The sequence below is a fragment of the Oncorhynchus masou genome, chromosome 30, assembly GCF_036934945.1.
Source record: "Oncorhynchus masou masou isolate Uvic2021 chromosome 30, UVic_Omas_1.1, whole genome shotgun sequence".
NCBI lineage: Eukaryota > Metazoa > Chordata > Actinopteri > Salmoniformes > Salmonidae > Oncorhynchus > Oncorhynchus masou.
In genome coordinates, this window is record NC_088241.1 from 33,232,717 (window position 1) to 33,251,333 (window position 18,617).

At 43.3% G+C, this 18,617-nt stretch overlaps 1 protein-coding gene across 1 annotated transcript; it reads left to right on the plus strand.

Moving 5' to 3' along the window:
* The first annotated feature begins 1,291 nt into the window (after nucleotides 1–1,291).
* LOC135522549 (chondroitin sulfate glucuronyltransferase-like) lies at nucleotides 1,292–18,382 on the plus strand. The gene is made up of 4 exons (XM_064948916.1): nucleotides 1,292–2,557; nucleotides 15,531–16,095; nucleotides 16,280–16,462; nucleotides 17,109–18,382. The coding sequence occupies exons 1-4, from the start codon at nucleotides 2,280–2,282 to the stop codon at nucleotides 18,372–18,374; spliced, it is 2,292 nt and encodes a 763-aa protein (XP_064804988.1). The 5' UTR covers nucleotides 1,292–2,279; the 3' UTR covers nucleotides 18,375–18,382.
* Nucleotides 18,383–18,617: the final 235 nt, after the last annotated feature.

The following is an 18,617-nucleotide window of genomic DNA, read 5'->3' on the forward strand; positions in this document are numbered from 1 at the left end:
TTAAGCAGGAGAACTTGCACAATTGGTGGCAGACTAAATACTTTTTTGCCCCACTGTATATGGATATACATATGTACCCCAAAAATATATGGGGGATTGGAAATGAAATGGGATTCCCGCAATATTAGGCTGATCCACCACTAAAAAAAAAAAAACATTATTGTGCACAGACAACAGCACAATGGGCAAGCAGGTAGACAACACATCACGCAAAGCAGCCACAACTGTCACTAAGTGTCCATGATTGAGTCTTTGAATGAAGGGATTGAGTTAAAACAGTCCAGTTTGAGTGTTTGTTGCAGCTCGTTACAGTCGCTAGCTGCAGCGAACTGAAAAGAGCAGCGACTCAGGGATGTAGGTACTTTGGGGACTGTAGTATTTGTTGTGGAGAAATGACCAGGCGGGAGACGGGAGTACAGTTAGTTTTCGTTTAGTCAAAACCACACGTGCTCTACAGTTCCCGGCACCCTAGTGCGCATGTGCATTTTCTATTATGTGTAGTAACGTAACACTGCCGTAATGCATTACTGCTTAGTAACAACATAGTAACTAATATAAACAGATGTAGATCCCAGATACTACAGGGACCTTTAGCAGAATGTCACTGGCAGAACGGGTGTTGTATGTGGAGGATGAGGGTAGTAGTAGGCATCTCAGATAGGGGGGAGTGAGGCCTAAGAGGGTTTTATAAATAAGCATGGGTGGGTCTTGCGACGGGTACAAAGAAATGACCAGTTTACAGAAGAGTACAGTGGTGTGTTCTATCAGGAGCATTGGTGGCATATCTGATGCCCGAATGGTAAAGAACATCTAGCTGCTCGAGAGCACCCTTACCTGACGATCTATAAATTATGTCTCCGTAATCTAGCATGGGTAGGATGGTCATCTGAATCAGGGTTAGTTTCAGATTATGGAATGTTGAAAGGATGGATAATAAAGTAATAAGGTGGATATTAAATCAAATGTATTGGTCCATGAGTAATCAGACTGATTTACAAAATAAAGTAATGATTTGGATATGTGCCCAATGAGTGTTGCCAGCACAGCAATCTTTGATATCAAATTTGAGTTGAGTCACATAAAAGGAATGATTAGATTCCCTACCCCCTTCAAATAAGATTTTAGCAAAATATTTTCCTCACTACTGTTCTGGATGCATACAATGTATCTTTTTGAATGCAAGAAAATGAAGGGAAAAAAATAGAATGAAGCATTCCAAATACTGGGTGGTATTGAATTTGAAGGGCCCATCAGAGACCCCCTCTACAGACGTCTCATGACGACGTGTCTGACAGCATTTTGCCCCATAAGCGCAGTGCAGAATGAGAAGCAATATTTTCAGATAGTACCTTATCCAGTGCACGACACGCTTTCCGGAAGGTTTCTCTCTGACAAGTAGCATTTGTTTAAATTAATTCATGAAGATTTTAAAGAGATGCTTTACTTGGAGGCGGTGAATTACTCACTTTGAGGAAGTGAGAGGAAAAAAGGTCGACTTGGTAAACTACTGTAGCTACATCATTAGCCTGACATAATTTGAAGAAAAGACAGCATGCATTCTGTGTTTCTGTGGATCACGCTGACATGGAATTTCATCGTTTTCTGACCACCGACAGACAAAATATGGATAACTGCGCCTGCATGAACAAAAATGGAGAGGAAAACACTCATTGTTTTGGGGAGAGAACGAAGGACTAACACCATTAACTAGGTAGCTTGCTACCCGATACCGAGGCTTGGATGTTGTCGTTTTGTCAGGATAATTATCTCAAATATGAACAACGTTACAGCAGTGTAAAGCCCTGGTTTCATTGTATGTCGCTAGCTAGCTGGGGACACTAGCCAGCCACCTCACTAGCTAGTTGACTCGTAGCAAGCCAATTGCAAATGGTTATTTCAGCTGGCTAGCGTACTTGTTAGCCTACTAGCTAGCTAGATGGTTTATTATTGGACAGAAGCCTATTACAGTAGCTAGGTATTGAGGCAGTCAATACAGCTGTCTGTTCAGTGTGTCAAGTTATTCTATAGTAAATACCTTATAGTACCTTATCTTTAAATGGCACTGATAAGGATGTAGTGAGCTATCTACTCCATGGTGCAGCACAGCCAGGATTGTGACAATTTATCAGATTTGACTGAACCGAGCTTGAAAGTGGTTGGCACTTCACCAAAAGGGCGATTACATGGTTTTAAACAGCATTCTACAAATGTTCGTGGAGAATTTCAGAGGAACGTAAACATAAAACTTGATTGACAGCACTGAAGTCCACCTCTTCGTTATGCGTCTTTCCTCCTTCCTGGCCGTGTTCACGCCTGCTTTCCCACTTATCCTGGGGCTCTCTTTGGGATGCAGCCTGAGCCTGCTGATGGTCTCCTGGACCCAGGGAGACACATTTGACTCGTGTGGAGATGAACTGGGCAATAGGGGTCTCTTCCTGGGCAGCAACAGGGGAGACCCCCATGGGGACCAGAGAGGTGGTCCTGGGAATGAGGACTTCCAGCCACGCATCATACCATACCACAAGGACCCCAACAAACCACACAAGAAGGTCCTCAGGTGAGCATTTTGGGATGGATGCACAGAGGAATAACACATCCTAGCCTAACACTAGGTTTCAGAGATTTGCAAATGGGCAGGTTTTTCACTTAAAATGGATACCAAACAAAATCCATTGATTTCAAAGTTTAACAAACCATACAACTCTATGCACAATGATTACTTTTAACAATTTACACATACAATTCTACAAACACATTTATTGGAAGAAAGGTGCAGATGCAAAGTTTTGTAACACAATTTAGGTAAAATCTTCCTCTGTTTTTAATGTGACCATGTTATCCAAAAATTCTTAAATATCTTCTCCAAATTAAGATATAAAGTTGTCTGCAGAAGGAATGGGGTGTCAGCTATTTATTTATTTTACTAGGCAAGTCAGTTAAGAACAAATTCTTATTTTCAATGACGGCCTAGGAACGGTGGGTGAATTGCCTGTTCAGGGGCTGAACGACAGATTTGTACCTTGTCAGCTTGGGGATATGAACTTGCAAGCTTTCGGTTACAAGTCCAACGCTCTAACCACTAGGATACCCTGCCGCCCCAGCCATGACTTGACACCTTGAGTTTGAAAAAATCTCTAGGTTATTGAACTACAGTAAGTGAAGTGGATTTACACCCAGTAACAGAATTGCCGTAACATAATTTTATCATGTGTCCCTGATCTATACTACACAGAAATGCATAATTATGGATATGAATATTATTCTCTTCATGGTGATGTATCCTGAATAGGTACACACAGGTAGAAATATGCAATATCCTCCTTTATGTATATTTGGGTATTATTCTACACACTGGCTATTTTTTTAATGAGCTCCGCCAACAAACGACCAAATTTGGTTGGTCTGGATCCGACCAATCATAGACGTTTATGTTTCACAAGTTTGGACATCAAAGTACAGTAAAGTCAAGTATAGTTCAGAAGACTATAGTTCAGTACAGTGTACTCAACTCTGGTGTTCTCTACTTTGTACTGTACTCTACTCTCCTGATAATCTACTCAACTGTGCTGTACTTTGGAACTGTATGGCGCAGCGGTTTAAGGCACTGCATCGCAGTGCTAGAGGCGTCACTACAGATCCGGGTTTGATCCCGGGATGTATCACAACTGGCTGTGATTGTGAGTCCCATAGGGCGGCATACTATTGTCCCAGCGTCGTCTCGGTTAAAGGAGGGTTTGGCCGGGGTAGGCGCTGAAATCCAGGGCAGGCTGACCGATTTGATAACAGAATTTAGATTTTTAATGACTTAATAATTCATATACAAAATTGGTATCAGTAAAAACACTAACTAATTGATAGGTCTACCTTGATAGTTCTGTGAACTTTCATTGTCCTCCCTTCACATGAGGGAAAGATCTGTGGGTTTTTGGTAAAGGAATTTCAAGGCACAAGGCAATGTTTCTTAAACTTACAGAAGGCAGAAAAAAGTGTTTATATTAGTTGCCAGCGGTATTTACTTCAATATTATTGTTTTGTGATACCTTTTAAGACTTTCTGGTAGATGTTTTCTGAGGCCCCTTTTATCTGTTTGACAAATCAAAGAATTTTGCTTATTGCACATACATATACAGTGCCTTGCGAAAGTATTCGGCCCCCTTGAACTTTGCGACCTTTTGCCATATTTCAGGCTTCAAACATAAAGATATAAAACTGTATTTTTTTTGTGAAGAATCAACAACAAGTGGGACACAATCATGAAGTGGTACGATATTTATTGGATATTTCAAACTTTTTTAACAAATCAAAAACTGAAAAATTGGGCGTGCAAAATTATTCAGCCCCCTTAAGTTAATACTTTGTAGCGCCACCTTTTGCTGCGATTACAGCTGTAAGCCGCTTGGGGTATGTCTCTATCAGTTTTGCACATCGAGAGACTGAAATTTTTTCCCATTCCTCCTTGCAAAACAGCTCGAGCTCAGTGAGGTTGGATGGAGAGCATTTGTGAACAGCAGTTTTCAGTTCTTTCCACAGATTCTCGATTGGATTTAGGTCTGGACTTTGACTTGGCCATTCTAACACCTGGATATGTTTATTTTTGAACCATTCCATTGTAGATTTTGCTTTATGTTTTGGATCATTGTCTTGTTGGAAGACAAATCTCCGTCCCAGTCTCAGGTCTTTTGCAGACTCCATCAGGTTTTCTTCCAGAATGGTCCTGTATTTGGCTCCATCCATCTTCCCATCAATTTTAACCATCTTCCCTGTCCCTGCTGAAGAAAAGCAGGCCCAAACCATGATGCTGCCACCACCATGTTTGACAGTGGGGATGGTGTGGTCAGGGTGATGAGCTGTGTTGCTTTTACGCCAAACATAACGTTTTGCATTGTTGCCAAAAGGTTCAATTTTGGTTTCATCTGACCAGAGCACCTTCTTCCACATGTTTGGTGTGTCTCCCAGGTTGCTTGTGGCAAACTTTAAACGACACTTTTTATGGATTTCTTTAAGAAATGGCTTTCTTCTTGCCACTCTTCCATAAAGGCCAGATTTGTGCAATATACGACTGATTGTTGTCCTATGGGCAGAGTCTCCCACCTCAGCTGTAGATCTCTGCAGTTCATCCAGAGTGATCATGGGCCTCTTGGCTGCATCTCTGATCAGTCTTCTCCTTGTTTGAGCTTAAAGTCTAGAGGGACGTACATGTCTTGGTAGATTTGCAGTGGTCTGATACTCCTTCCATTTCAATATTATCGCTTGCAGAGTGCTCCTTGGGATGTTTAAAGCTTGGGAAATCTTTTTGTATCCAAATCCGGCTATAAACTTCTTCACAACAGTATCTCAGACCTGCCTGGTGTGTTCCTTGTTCTTCATGATGCTCTCTGCGCTTTTAACATGACCTCTGAGACTATCACAGTGCAGGTGCATTTATACGGAGACTTGCTTACACACAGGTGGATTGTATTTATCATCATTAGTCATTTAGGTCAACATTGGATCATTCAGAGATCCTCTCTGAACTTCTGGAGAGAGTTTGTTGCACTGAAAGTAAAGGGGCTGAATAATTTTGCACGCCCAATTTTTCAGTTTTTGATTTGTTAAAAACGTTTGAAATATCCAATAAATGTCGTTCCACTTCATGATTGTGTCCCACTTGTTGTTGATTCTTCACAAAAAAATACAGTTTTATATCTTTATGTTTGAAGCCTGAAATGTGGCAAAAGGTCGCAAAGTTCAAGGGGGCCGAATACTTTCGCAAGGCACTGTATATATATATTTTTTTATCATTTTTTGTCGTGCTCTTTCATTTGACATGCTCCTATGAACTTGACATGTTTGTACTCATGGCTACTACTACATGGAAATGACCAAAAGGAAGACACTGCTTAAAAATCTATGCAGATCTATTGGAACTCTTTTATGAAATCCTCTTTTATAACTGTTATAAAAAATAATGCACCCCAGTGCGAGGCATATGAGTGGTGTTTTCTGGGAACTAACGCTTATGCAACCCGCTAACATTGCCAAATTCGTCATCGATATGTGAATGACGCAAATCATGACTTTCACTGCAGATGCATCACACGTTGTTTCAAAAGGAAGGCCTTTATAGGCCACTGTCTGTTTGATTCTCACAGATTTTCGTTGTTTGTTCACCCATTTTTAAACGGATTTTATCTGTTCGTACTGGGTCTAAACCACTCTGGTTGATATGATGTGGAATATGTTGGCCTACACATTTAGGGAACAGATACCATCATTTCTTAGGCTATATGAAAGTTGTTAAAAAAGGAAGGAAAAGAAAGAGATGGCCAATGCTATTAGACCGCTACTGACATTTCACCCCTTGATAAAGATTTTTTTTTAAAGCCCATGGCCAATTCCATGTAAAGAACCCTGGCTTGAGTACTAACGGGAAGTTCATAGGAGCACATCAAATTTGGTGTCAAATGAAAGCTAAGAGTCTATATTTGTTTAGATGTAAAGTCCCCTCTTTTTGGGACCTGAGTGTTTCTGGTGCCGGTTCCGACCGACATTTTCGCATAAAATCAATATGTGGACACCATAGATCAAAATAGCTTGCATTGAGCGGTAGCCCAGATTCTCATAGATACAGGATTATGTCTCTTATGCCTGTGTGAAGCAGGATGTGAAATCCGATACCACTTGAAGCAGGGATGTCCCTCCTACCATTTCATTCTCTCTTCCTACTGTCCATCAGAACTCTACGTCACAGCCACCAGCAAAGCATATGTCTGGAATCCTTACATTGTAATGCAGCAGGAGGGAGTGGTTTTGTCGCTGTAGCACATTCAAACATTGATTTATAGCCAGTAATCTAAAATAGTAGATTCATATGAGATGAAAGGCAAGTTCCTAACGGGTTCAGGAAGCCAAGCTATAGCTCAGTGAGACGTTCACAGCGATGGGGGCAGACGTTTTGATCAAGACAGACCTTTAGAAAATATGCACCTTTTCTCTAACACGAAATATACGTACAGTACCAGTCAAAGGTTTGGACACACCTACTCATTCAAGGGTTTTTCTTATTTGTATATTTTTAAACTATTTTCTACATTGTAGAATAATATTGAAGACATCACAACTAGGAAATAACAATCTTGTATAAAACAAATATTATGGAATAATGTAGTAACCAGAAAAGTGTTAAACAAATCCAAATTTGCCAAGAGAATGCCAAGAGTGTGCAAAGCTGTCATCAAGGCAAAGGGTGGCTACTTTGAAGAATCTCAAATATAAAATATATTTTGATTTAACACTTTTTTTTGGTTACTACATGATCCCATAAGTGTTATTTCATAGTTTAGATGTCTTCACTATTATTCTACAATGTAGAAAATAGTACTAATAAAGAAAAGCCATTGAACGGCGCAGCGGTCTAAGAAACTGCATCTCAGTGCAAGAGGTGTCACTACAGTCCCTGGTTCGAATCCAGACTATCACATCTGGTCGTGATTGGGAGTTCCATGGCATTATTGTAAATAAGAATTTGTTCTTAACTGGCTTGCCTAGTTAAATAAAAAATATATATAATAATAAAATATACAAATTGAAAAATGAGTAGGTGTCCACACTTTTGACTGGTATTGTATATATTAAAATATCATCTTTGTCTCTCAATCATTGTAATGTGGTTGACAATTATACAAATCTAAAAGTTAAAATTCACCCAGAGAGCCCTTAGATTGTGTGAAAAGGCTGCACTTAACCGTTGCACTTGAATCATTCCCACGGTGAATGGCTAAGCCCGCTATGCTATGAAACCATACACTGTTGCAGAGACTTTGATATTCCTAGGCACAATTGATATGGCGGAAACAATGTGTAGTGAGGCAGAGGCATAGACACTCACATCAATACCTTTGTCAGATAACACTGTGAAACTAATAATTGATGGTATAGCTAGAAATCAAGTGGAAACTCTGAGTGAACTACTCAAACTCCCCACCTCATGCTCTCCAAATGGATATTAGCTGTTCGGGCTGAGATGCATTGACCTTTGTTCGCTACATGTCAGAGGATGCTATTCTGGAGGACATCTTTTTTTGGGGGGCTCACAATTCCCGATCATGAAACGGCACATGGGATGTTCAGGGTGCTACATGGCTATATTAACGAATAACAGATTCCATGGCTTTTGCACAAATGGGGCTCCATCTATCATGGGATGGCGGGCAGGCCTCTGCACGCGAGTTATAATGCGTCTCCCTCTGCTATATGGACGCATTGTATGATACACAAACTGAGCTATAATGGAGATACACCGAGAGCAACTGGCGGAAAAAGAACTGAGCGCAGAACTGATATACGCCCCAGGTAACTTCTATTGTAAACTACTTCGTGCACACCTGTTTGCAAAACTAGGTGGAGATATGGGATCAGAGCAGGACAATGTTCTATTTCACACAGGCTTGGTGGTTATCGAGGAGAAGTGTTGGAAAGATCTTTTGAATTGAGAGGGGAACTGTCATTCGTAATGGATGTAAAAAATATATATTTAAAAAAAGACTTGACTCTGTTGACTCTGTGTAAACAAATAAAATGTCTCATTGCCTGTGTAACAGACATTTGGGAAACTGACTGAACTGAACGCAAGCATGCAAGGGAAAAACAAAAATTCTACAGATGAGTGACTGAATCAGCTAAATCCATTTTGACTGTGATCCTGGCTCCGTGAGCTTGCCGGGAAGTGAAATCGAACAGCTGATCGAGCTGTCATGTGGCCGCATTCACGGGTCACTATGTAGGAGTTTTGGATCGGACTCAAAGGGAATACTTTGAGTCCACCCCTCATCACTGTCAAACGCTCCTTGAAACACTTCTGCGAGCAGGCCTTTCTAATTGATCTGGCCCGGGTATCCTGGAAGGATATTGACCTCATACCGTCAGTTGAGGATGCCTGGTCATTCTTTAAAAGTAACTTTCTCACCATCTTAGATAAACATGCTCTGTTCAAAAAAATGCAGAACTAAGAACAGATATAGCCTTTGGTTAACTCCAGACCTGACTGCTCTCGACCAGCACAAAAACATCCTGTGGCGGACTGCAATAGCATCGAATAGCCACCGCGATATGCAACTGTTCAGGGAAGTCAGGAACCAATACAGTCAGCGAAGGCCAGCTTTTTCAAGCAGAAATTTGCATCCTGTAGCTCTAACTCCAAAAAGTTCTGGGACACTAAAGTCCATGGAGAACAAGAGCACCCCCTCACAGCTGCCCACTGCACTAAGGCTAGGTAACACGGTCACCACCGATACATCCATGATAATCGAAAACTTCAAGAAGCATTTCTCAACGGCTGGCCATGCCTTCCTCCTGGCTACTCCAACCTCGGCCAACAGCTCCGCCCCCCCCCCCTCCCGCAGCTACTCGCCCAAGCCTCCCCAGCTTCTCCTTTACCCAAATCCAGATAGCAGATGTTCTGAAAGTGCTGCAAAACCTGGACCCATACAAATCAGCTGGGCTTGACAATCTGGACCCTCTATTTCTGAAACTATCCGCCACCATTGTCGCAACCCCTATTACCAGCCTGTTCAACCTCTCTTTCGTATCATCTGAGATCCCCCAAGGATTGGAAAGCTGCCGCGGTCATCCCCCTCTTCAAAGGGGGAAACACCCTGGACCCAAACTGTTACAGACCTATATCCATCCTGCCCTGCCTATCTAAGGTCTTCGAAAGCCAAGTTAACAAACAGATCACCGACCATCTCGAATCCCACCGTACCTTCTCCGCTGTGCAATCCGGTTTCCGAGCCGGTCACAGGTGCACCTCAGCCACGCTCAAGGTACTAAACATTATCATAACCACCATCGATAAAAGACAGTACTGTGCAGCCGTCTTCATTGACCTGGCCAAGACTTTTGACTCTGTCAATCACCATATTCTTAACGGCAAACTCAGTAGCCTCGGTTTTTCTAATGACTGCCTTGCCTGGTTCACCTGTCTTTGCAGACAGAGTTCAGTGTGTCAAATCGGAGGGCATGTTTTCCGGTTCTCAGGCAGTCTCAATGGGGGTGCCACAGGGTTAAATTCTTGGGCCGACTCTTTTCTCTGTATATATCAAGATGTTACTCTTGCTGCGGGCGATTCCCTGATCCACCTCTACGCAGACGACACCATTCTGTATACCTCTGGCCCTTCCTTGGACACTGTGCTATCGAACCTCCAAACGAGCTTCAATGCCATACAACACTCCTTCCGTGGCCTCCAACTGCTCTTAAACGCTAGTAAAACAAAATGCATACTTTTCAACCATTCGCTGCCTGCACCTGCACGACCGACTAGCATCACCACCCTGGATGGTTCCGACCTAGAATATGTGGGCATCTATAAGTACCTAGGTGTCTGGCTAGACTGTAAACTCTCCTTCCAGACTCATTTCAAACATCTCCAATCTAGAATTGGCTTTCTATTTCGCAACAAAGCCTCCTTCACTCACACCGCCAAACTTACCCTAGTAAAACGGACTATCCTACCGATCCTCGACTTCGGCGATGTCATCTACAAAATAGCTTCCAATACTCTACTCAGCAAGCTGGATGCAGTTTATCACAGTGCCATCCGTTTTGTTACTAAAGCACCTTATACCACCCACCACTGCGACCTGTATGCTCTAGTCGGCTGGCCCTCGCTTCATATTCGTCGCCAGACCCACTGGTTCCAGGTCATCTACAAGTCCATGCCAGGCAAAGCTCCGCCCTATCTCAGTTCACTGGTCACGATGGCAACACCCACCCGTAGCATGCGCTCCAGCAGGTGTATCTCACTGATCAACTCTAAAGCCAACACCTCATTTGGCCGCCTTTCCTTCCAGTTCTCTGCTTCCTGTGACTGGAACGAATTGCAAAAATTGCTGAAGTTGGAGACTTTTATTTCCCTCACCAACTTTAAACATCTGCTATCTGAGCAGCTAACCGATCGCTGCAGCTGTACATAGTCCATCGGTAAATAGCCCACCCAATTTACCTACTTCATCCCCATACTGTTTTTATTTATTTACTTTTCTGCCCTTTTGCACACCAGTGCACTCTACCTGCACATGATCATCTGATCATTTATCACTCCAGTGTTAATCTGCTAAATTGTAATTATTACTCATGCCTTTTGCACACAATGTATATAGACTCTTTTTTTTCTATTTTTTTCCTTCTACTGTGTTATTGACTTGTTTATTGTTTACTCCATGTGTAACTCTGTGTTGTTGTCTGTTCACTGCTATGCTTGATCTTGTCCAGGTCGCAGTTGTTAATGAGAACTTGTTCTCAACTAGCCTACCTGGTTAAATAAAGGTGAAATAAAAAAATACAAATGAAAATACTGTGCAGTCTCCCTCTGATGTGTAAAACTTGTGGTATGCTGATTCAGTGCATTAAAAACAAATATTGATCCAGGTTTGATGTGACAGGAGAGATTTAGGTGCACACTGTCGACCATGCCCGCTGACTTTGAGAAGCTCCGACGCGACATGCCTCAAGCAGACCCATCTCATTCGTGGTGGTGAGATAAGGGAAATTATGTCAGGCTAATTTGCAACTGACTGTCACAGCCCCTCATTAAATGTATATGATGTTGAGTTGAGAATGCAATCAGAAATACTGTTAGAATGTTTTGCAATTGACTGCCATAGCCACACAATAAAAAAATACAAATAAAAAAATTAAGTACATTGTTTTTCAATGAGAATTTTCAGTTATCAAAATGAGGTCGTTGGCCCAAATATTTTGCGAACCCCTGTCCTAAACAAATTTAGAACTGGACCAGAGAGGACAACCCACCTCTCCAGTCTGTCCAGAAGGACATCATGGTAAACAGTGTTGAATGCAGCACTTAAATCCAAGAGTACAAGGACAGAGAGCTGTTTGGCATCTTTGTTGGAGCTAAGATAATTGACCACCTTAACTAAGGCTGTCTCTGTGCCTTGGGGGGCACGAAAACCAAATGGAACATTTTCAAAAATACAGTTGGTACTTAAAAAATAATTTAGCTGTTTGAATATCAATTTCTCCAGAATTTTGTTTTAAGAACGGAAGGTTGGAGATTGACTGAAAATTGCTAAAAGCTAAAGACTAGATGACTTTTCTTCTGAAGGCGTTTCACCATAGCAATTTGTAGTGCAGTGTGGAAAGTGCCCGTGAACAGGGAGGGATTAACAATAGCTTGCATTTCTTCAGATATGCAATAAAAAACTGTTTTAAAGAAGGGGTGGGGTAGGATCGAGAAGGCAGGTAAAAGACTTAAGTTGTGATATCACTTTCCTGAGCATGTCTGCGTCAACCAGGGGAAATAGCTCCACAGTGCCTTTGCGTGGTAGGCACATATCATCAAACTTCTCATCAGATCTTGCTTGACTGATACTCAGCCTAATGTTTATTATCTTGTCTCTGGCATATGCTGCAAACTCATCACATTTATATGTGGAGGAATGTTCACATAGGTTTGCTCTCTGAATGGCACACATACACAATCCATGTCTCAAACATCTGAAGGCTTAAAAATCATTCTTTAACCTGTCTCCTCCCCTTCATCTGCACTGATTTTAAATAGATTTAACAAGTGACATCAATAAAGCATCATAGGTTTCACCTGGATTCAGATTTCTATGTCATAGAAAGAGCAGGTGTCCTTAATGTTTTGTACACTGTGTATAGCCAAGTTGCTCTCTCAAAATACCATAGTGGACCTGGAACTTTGACTTTCTCCACTTCTGCTCTGCCTTTCTGCAATTTCTCTTTAATTGATTTGTTTCCTCACTCATCCAAGGGGCTCTCCGTTTAGATGTGTCCTTTTTCAACCTTACTGGAGCTATGGCATCAATGGCTACCCTTACTTTGACATTAAAGTTATGAACTAAGTCATCACAAGAGGACGGCAGAATGGGTCATCTGCAGCAACATCTGCAGCAACCTCAGAGGTAAGTTAGTGTTTCGTAGCCCTTTCCTGTAATTAATGACCTAAAGAGCCATCTTTGGCCTCATGGGTGGAATGTTATCAATATTTTCCATAATTTCATAATTAATAAAGATTATAAAATAAAACAACATCCAGTGTTTCTCTGTCTAACCCACTGGGGAGCCAGGCCCAGCCAATCAGAATTAGTTTTTCCCCACAAAATGGCTAGATTACAAACAGAAATACTTCTCAGTTTCATCAGCTGTCCGGGTAGCTTGGCCTGCAAGCGAAGAAGACGGATGTGAAGGTCCTGGGCTGGCATGGTTACATGTGGTCTGCAGTTGTGAGGCCGGTTGGACATACTGCCAAATTCTCTAAAACGACGTTGGGAGGCGGCTTATGGTAGAGAAATTAACATTAAATTATCTGGCAACAGCTCTGATGGAAATTCCTGCTGTCAGCATGCCAATTGCATGCTCCCTCAACTTGAGCCATCTGTGGCATTGTGTTGTGTGACACAACTGCACATTTTGGTGGCCTTTTTTTGTCCCCCGCACAAGGTGGACCTGTGTATTGATCATGCTCTTTAATCAACATCTTGATATGCCACACCTGTCAGGTGGATGGATTATCTTGGCAAATGAGAAATGCTCACAAACAGAGAAATAAGCTTTTTGTGCATATGGAAAATTTCAGAGATCTTTTATTTCAGCTCATGAAATATGGGACCAACACTTTAGATGTTGCGTTTATTTTTGTTCTGTATATATAAATTGTAATATTGGGATAAACTCAAAATGTAGTACATTTCAACTCTACTTCTTTTAAGTCCATAGCCATGTGTGTAAGGTGTATACTTTTGTTTCAAATTAGATTTGTGTAAGACTACCAAGAATCACTCTGTAACCCTGATTTAGCCCACTGCAGTAAAAATGAATAATGCGTTTAGTTTTACCCTGTGCTGTGGGCAACAAGGTAGTAAAAAATACTCAGTGGTGACCAGATAAGGCAACATCAATAATAGAGTATTTGTCAATAGAAAGCCCATTGGTAATAACCAGGTCCAGAGTGTGGCAGCGGTTATGGATGAGCCCAGTAACATGTTGGATAAAGTCCATAGAGCTCAAAAGATTAATATGTTCAATGGCCTTGGAGTCAGTATCTTTGTCAACATGAATATTAAAATCGCTCAACACAATGAGTGTATCATAGTTCTCAAGGACAATAGACAATAGCTCAGAGAAATCAGTAAATAAAGTGGGGCAGTGCTATACAGGGGTATAGCTCACCAAAGATGTCTGTTTCACAAGCGTGGACAGCAGAGTACAGTAAAGAAAATTAGAGCAGAGTGTAGGTCAGTACTGTACAGTAGAGCACACTACATGAGTACAGTATAATGTACTGCACTGTGCTGTATTGAGATGTCCAAACTTGTGAAACAGATTGGTACAAATGTGGTCTTTTTTGGGGGTGGAGCTCATTAGAATAATAGCCAGTGTGTTGAAAGGGGATACCTAGTCAGTTGTACAACTGAATGTTTTCAACTCAAATGTCTCTTCCGCATTTAACCCAATCCCTCTGAATCAGATACTTTTGTGTACCTATTCAGGATGAAGAGAATGACATTTATAATGATGCATTTCTGTGTAGTACATATCAGGGATCCATGATGTCATTCTGTTACTGGGTGTTAATCCACTTCAATAAGCATAATATGTTTTCAAACTCAAGGTGTCATAGCTGACACCCCACTCTTTGTGCAGACATCTTTGAATCATAATTTTGGTTAAATGTAGTCTCTTAAAACGGAGGGAGTTTTTACCATCATTCTGTTACCAAATTTTACATCTGCATTGTATTTTTGTCAAATGTTCCGTAGAAATTGTGCATTATGTATGGTTTGTTTAACTTTGAAATCAATGGTTTTTGTTTGCCATACTTTAAGTATCCAAAAACTCTGTTACTGTGGAATTGACCCCATACAGTTTGATAATCCTACTGTCCTACTAATCACTTCTCTCCGAATCACCTCTTAAAGCGGATTATTGGCCTGGATAGTTATAATTAGCCAGTTAACCTAGAGGGTCTGAAGAGACCACCATTTGAACGGTTTGTTTTCAGTCAGTCATGGGACAGAATGATTACATTTTATTGAAGTGTCTTCTTTTATGAAAGGCTTAACTGTATTTTGATACCTCTTGAATATGACTATGATCTCCTTTGGTCATAGCCTAAATCCTTACATTTTGCAGATGGTGAGAGTTAAGTCTACACTGTAAAGTTCAGCAATGATATCCAATCCCAGTACCTAGCCATCTGGACAAGAATGGACACTAGGCGCATTCAAGACTTACATTCACCTTGACATAGTCATTTACCAGACATTTTTAAACCAACTTTACTTATAACAAGTGCATTTTTAAGTAGAAAAAATAACATTGTAACAACTTTTTATTAGCATATTGTTAAATAGTACATTAGTAAATGCATAGTAAATCACTCCATAAGACAGGGCCTGTTCCTTATTTCATCTATGTAGTAAAATAAATCACCCAGCTCCGCTCAGTAATGAGTGAGTTTGATTTGAAACAGTGAATGTCCCTCTGAATGCCTCCTCTGTGATCAGGACGCGCTACCTCCACACGGAGCTGGGCATCCGAGAGCGCCTTCTGGTGGGCGTGCTGACCTCGCGGGCCACCCTCAACACGCTGGCAGTGGCGGTGAACCGCACCGTGGCCCACCACTTCCACCGCACCTTCTTCTTCACGGGCCTGCGCAGCTCCAAGGTCCCCCACGGCATGACGGTGGTGGCCCATGGCGACGACCGGCCCGTGTGGCTGATGTACGAGACGGTACGTTACCTGCACCAGCACTATGGCTTGGACTACGACTGGTTTTTCCTGGCCCAGGACGACACCTACATGCAGGCCGAGAGGCTGGCCGAGCTGGTGGGCCACCTCAGCATGGGACAGGACCTCTACATGGGCCGGTCAGAGGAGTTCATCGGTGGGGAAGAGAGGGCCAGGTACTGCCACGGGGGTTATGGCTACTTGCTCTCCCGCAGCCTGCTGGCCCACCTGCAGCCCCACCTGGACACCTGCCGCAACGTCATCCTCAGCGTCAGGCCTGACGAATGGCTTGGGCGCTGCATCATCGACTACCTGGGTCTGAGCTGTGTGGAGGTACACCAGGTAAAACACACAGCTAAGACATCATTATTATAAAACATGTCTATAGAGTTGTTCAATAACGATTACCAGTCTTTTATCAATGCTATGTCATCATGATTTACAATACTTTGACTACACCCATCAGTTGTCTTACCTGCGGGATGGCTAAACATTTCCCTCCCCGCTGTTTGCATGTTACTTACAGGACATGACATATCGCTCCTTTGAGCTGGGGAAGAAAGCAGACCCAGAGCGAGAGGACAGTGCCCAGTTTAAGAATGCCTTCACAGTCCACCCTGTGTCAGAGCCCAGCCTCATGTACCGGCTGCACAAACGCTTCAGCCAGATCGAACTGGACTGGACCTACCTACAGATACAGCAGCTGCAGGTTGATTTTGTTTAATGGAATCAGATGGGCTTTCTGTATGGTTCTGGCTGTTTGAGGAGTCGGCACTGGTGTTGGTTTGACTGGTTACGGGTCCAGTGTGCAAATGGTCGGTTTTCCTACATACCTCACCAATTTCTACAAAAATCTACGCCTGGGCAGATATTTCTGTCTGACCCAATATTTAGGCATTTAATAGTGACCAAACCGTTTTGTGAGGATGTGATGTTTGAAATTCCGACATCAACTCATTCTAAATGTACCTGCTAACGTCATTTTGTAAACAATCCGTCAGTTTAAAAGTGTGAACTTTGTAAATCAATTCAATACAACTTTATTTATCAACTCTGGCAATTAAGAATCAAATCACGCAAAGTCTTCCACTTAGAAAATAGCCTACAGTATACAACAAGCATCACATGATTCCCTAACACAATACACCCCTCATACAATACATACACATACAATAAAATACACTTATAATAAGCTTTGAGAGACGCTGACCAAGGAGAATGTCAACCCATTACAGTTAAACCTTGATTCAACTACCCTCAACATTGTTGATATAGTATTGAAGAAATAAATATTTTAAGATGCTTTTGATACATGCAAACACAGTTGTGTCATTATGGTTGTGTCTTTTGTCCAGGTCCAGATCAACAACCTGAGTGAGTTGACCCCAGAGGGTAAGGTGGGGGCCATCTGGCCAATTGGGGTCAATCCTCCCTTCATGCCAAAGACTCGTTTCGAGGTCATCAACTGGGAGTACTTCACAGAGGAGCACATCTACTCATGCTCTGACAATGCCCCCAAGTGTGAACTGCGTGGCGCCAACTGGGCCGACGTGAGCGCCGTGCTGGAGACGGCCGTGAAGCACCTCAACGAGCACTACCAGCCCCAGCTGCGCTTCAAGAAACGCCGCCTGCTCAACGGCTACCGGCGCTTCGACCCCACCCGGGGCATGGAGTACGTGCTGGACCTGGCCCTGGAAGCCTTCACACAGAAAGGTCACAGCCAGGTGATCGCCAAGCGGGTCAGCCTGCTCCGCCCCCTCAGCACCATTGAGATCATCCCCATGCCCTATGTGACGGAGGCCACCCGGGTGCAGGTCATCCTGCCCGTCTCGGCCCGCGAGCAGGACTTTGTGGGTAACTTCCTGGACATCTATGCAATGAACACGCTGGACACGCACGACAATGTCCTGCTCACCTTCCTGTTTGTCTACGACCCCTTTGACGCCCAGCGCGTCAGCCAGTCGGACGTGTTCGCCGGCATCAAGGCCATGATCGGAGAGGTGGAGAAGCGCTACGGCAACGTGAGGATCCCCTGGATCAGCGTGAAGACGGAGGTGCCCTCGCAGGTCAAGCTGATGGACATAATCTCCAAGAAGCACCCGGTGGACACGCTCTTCTTCCTGGCCTCGGTGTGGACCAAGGTCAACGCCAACTTCCTCAACCGCTGCCGCATGAACGCCATCAGCAACTGGCAGGTGTTCTTCCCCACCCACTTCCAGGAGTTCAGCCAGACCATCATGTACCGCGACCAGCAGACCTTGGCCTCCTTCCCCGCCGAGGCCCTGCGCGACGGACGCTTCGACCACCACGTCTTCGAGGAGGCATGCTTCTACAACGCCGACTACATGGCGTCGCGCACCAAGATGGCCGCTGACATCCTGGACGACGACGAGCTGCTGGAGAGCATGGACGTGTACGAGATCTTCGTGCGCTACTCGGGCTTGCACGTGTTCCGGGCGGTGGAGCCGGCGCTAGTGCAGAAGTATGTGCGGCGGGCGTGCAACCCGCGCTTCAGCGAGGACATCTACCACCGCTGTGTGCTCAGTAACCTGGAGGGCCTGGCCTCGCGGTCGCACCTAGCCATGGCCCTGTTTGAGCAGGAGCAGGCCAACAGCACTTAGGGGGTCTAGTGGTGCTTTTCCACTGAACCACTGGTGTCACTCCAGGCTTTTTTCAGGGACAGGCCTCAGAAGGCAACATCTTTGGGCCAAACACAGGTGTAAAGCCTGACAGTGGAAATGCACCATAGGTTTACCATCTAGAATGACTTGATACCTTTGGCCTTCTTTATGAACCTGAACCACACCGCCTAGACTTTTGGACGAGGCATATTATGGGATGTTGAATCTCCAAACAGATCCCTA

What these genes read in the sequence shown, in the direction of transcription:
- LOC135522549 (XM_064948916.1), top strand. Translation starts at nt 2,280, where the DNA reads ATGCGTCTTTCCTCCTTCCTGGCCGTGTTCACGCCTGCTTTCCCACTT. An exon ending in CCACACAAGAAGGTCCTCAG is followed by an intron (nt 2,558 to 15,530) that starts GTGAGCATTTTG and finishes CTCTGTGATCAG; the next exon opens with GACGCGCTACCTCCACACGG. An exon ending in GCTGTGTGGAGGTACACCAG is followed by an intron (nt 16,096 to 16,279) that starts GTAAAACACACA and finishes TGTTACTTACAG; the next exon opens with GACATGACATATCGCTCCTT.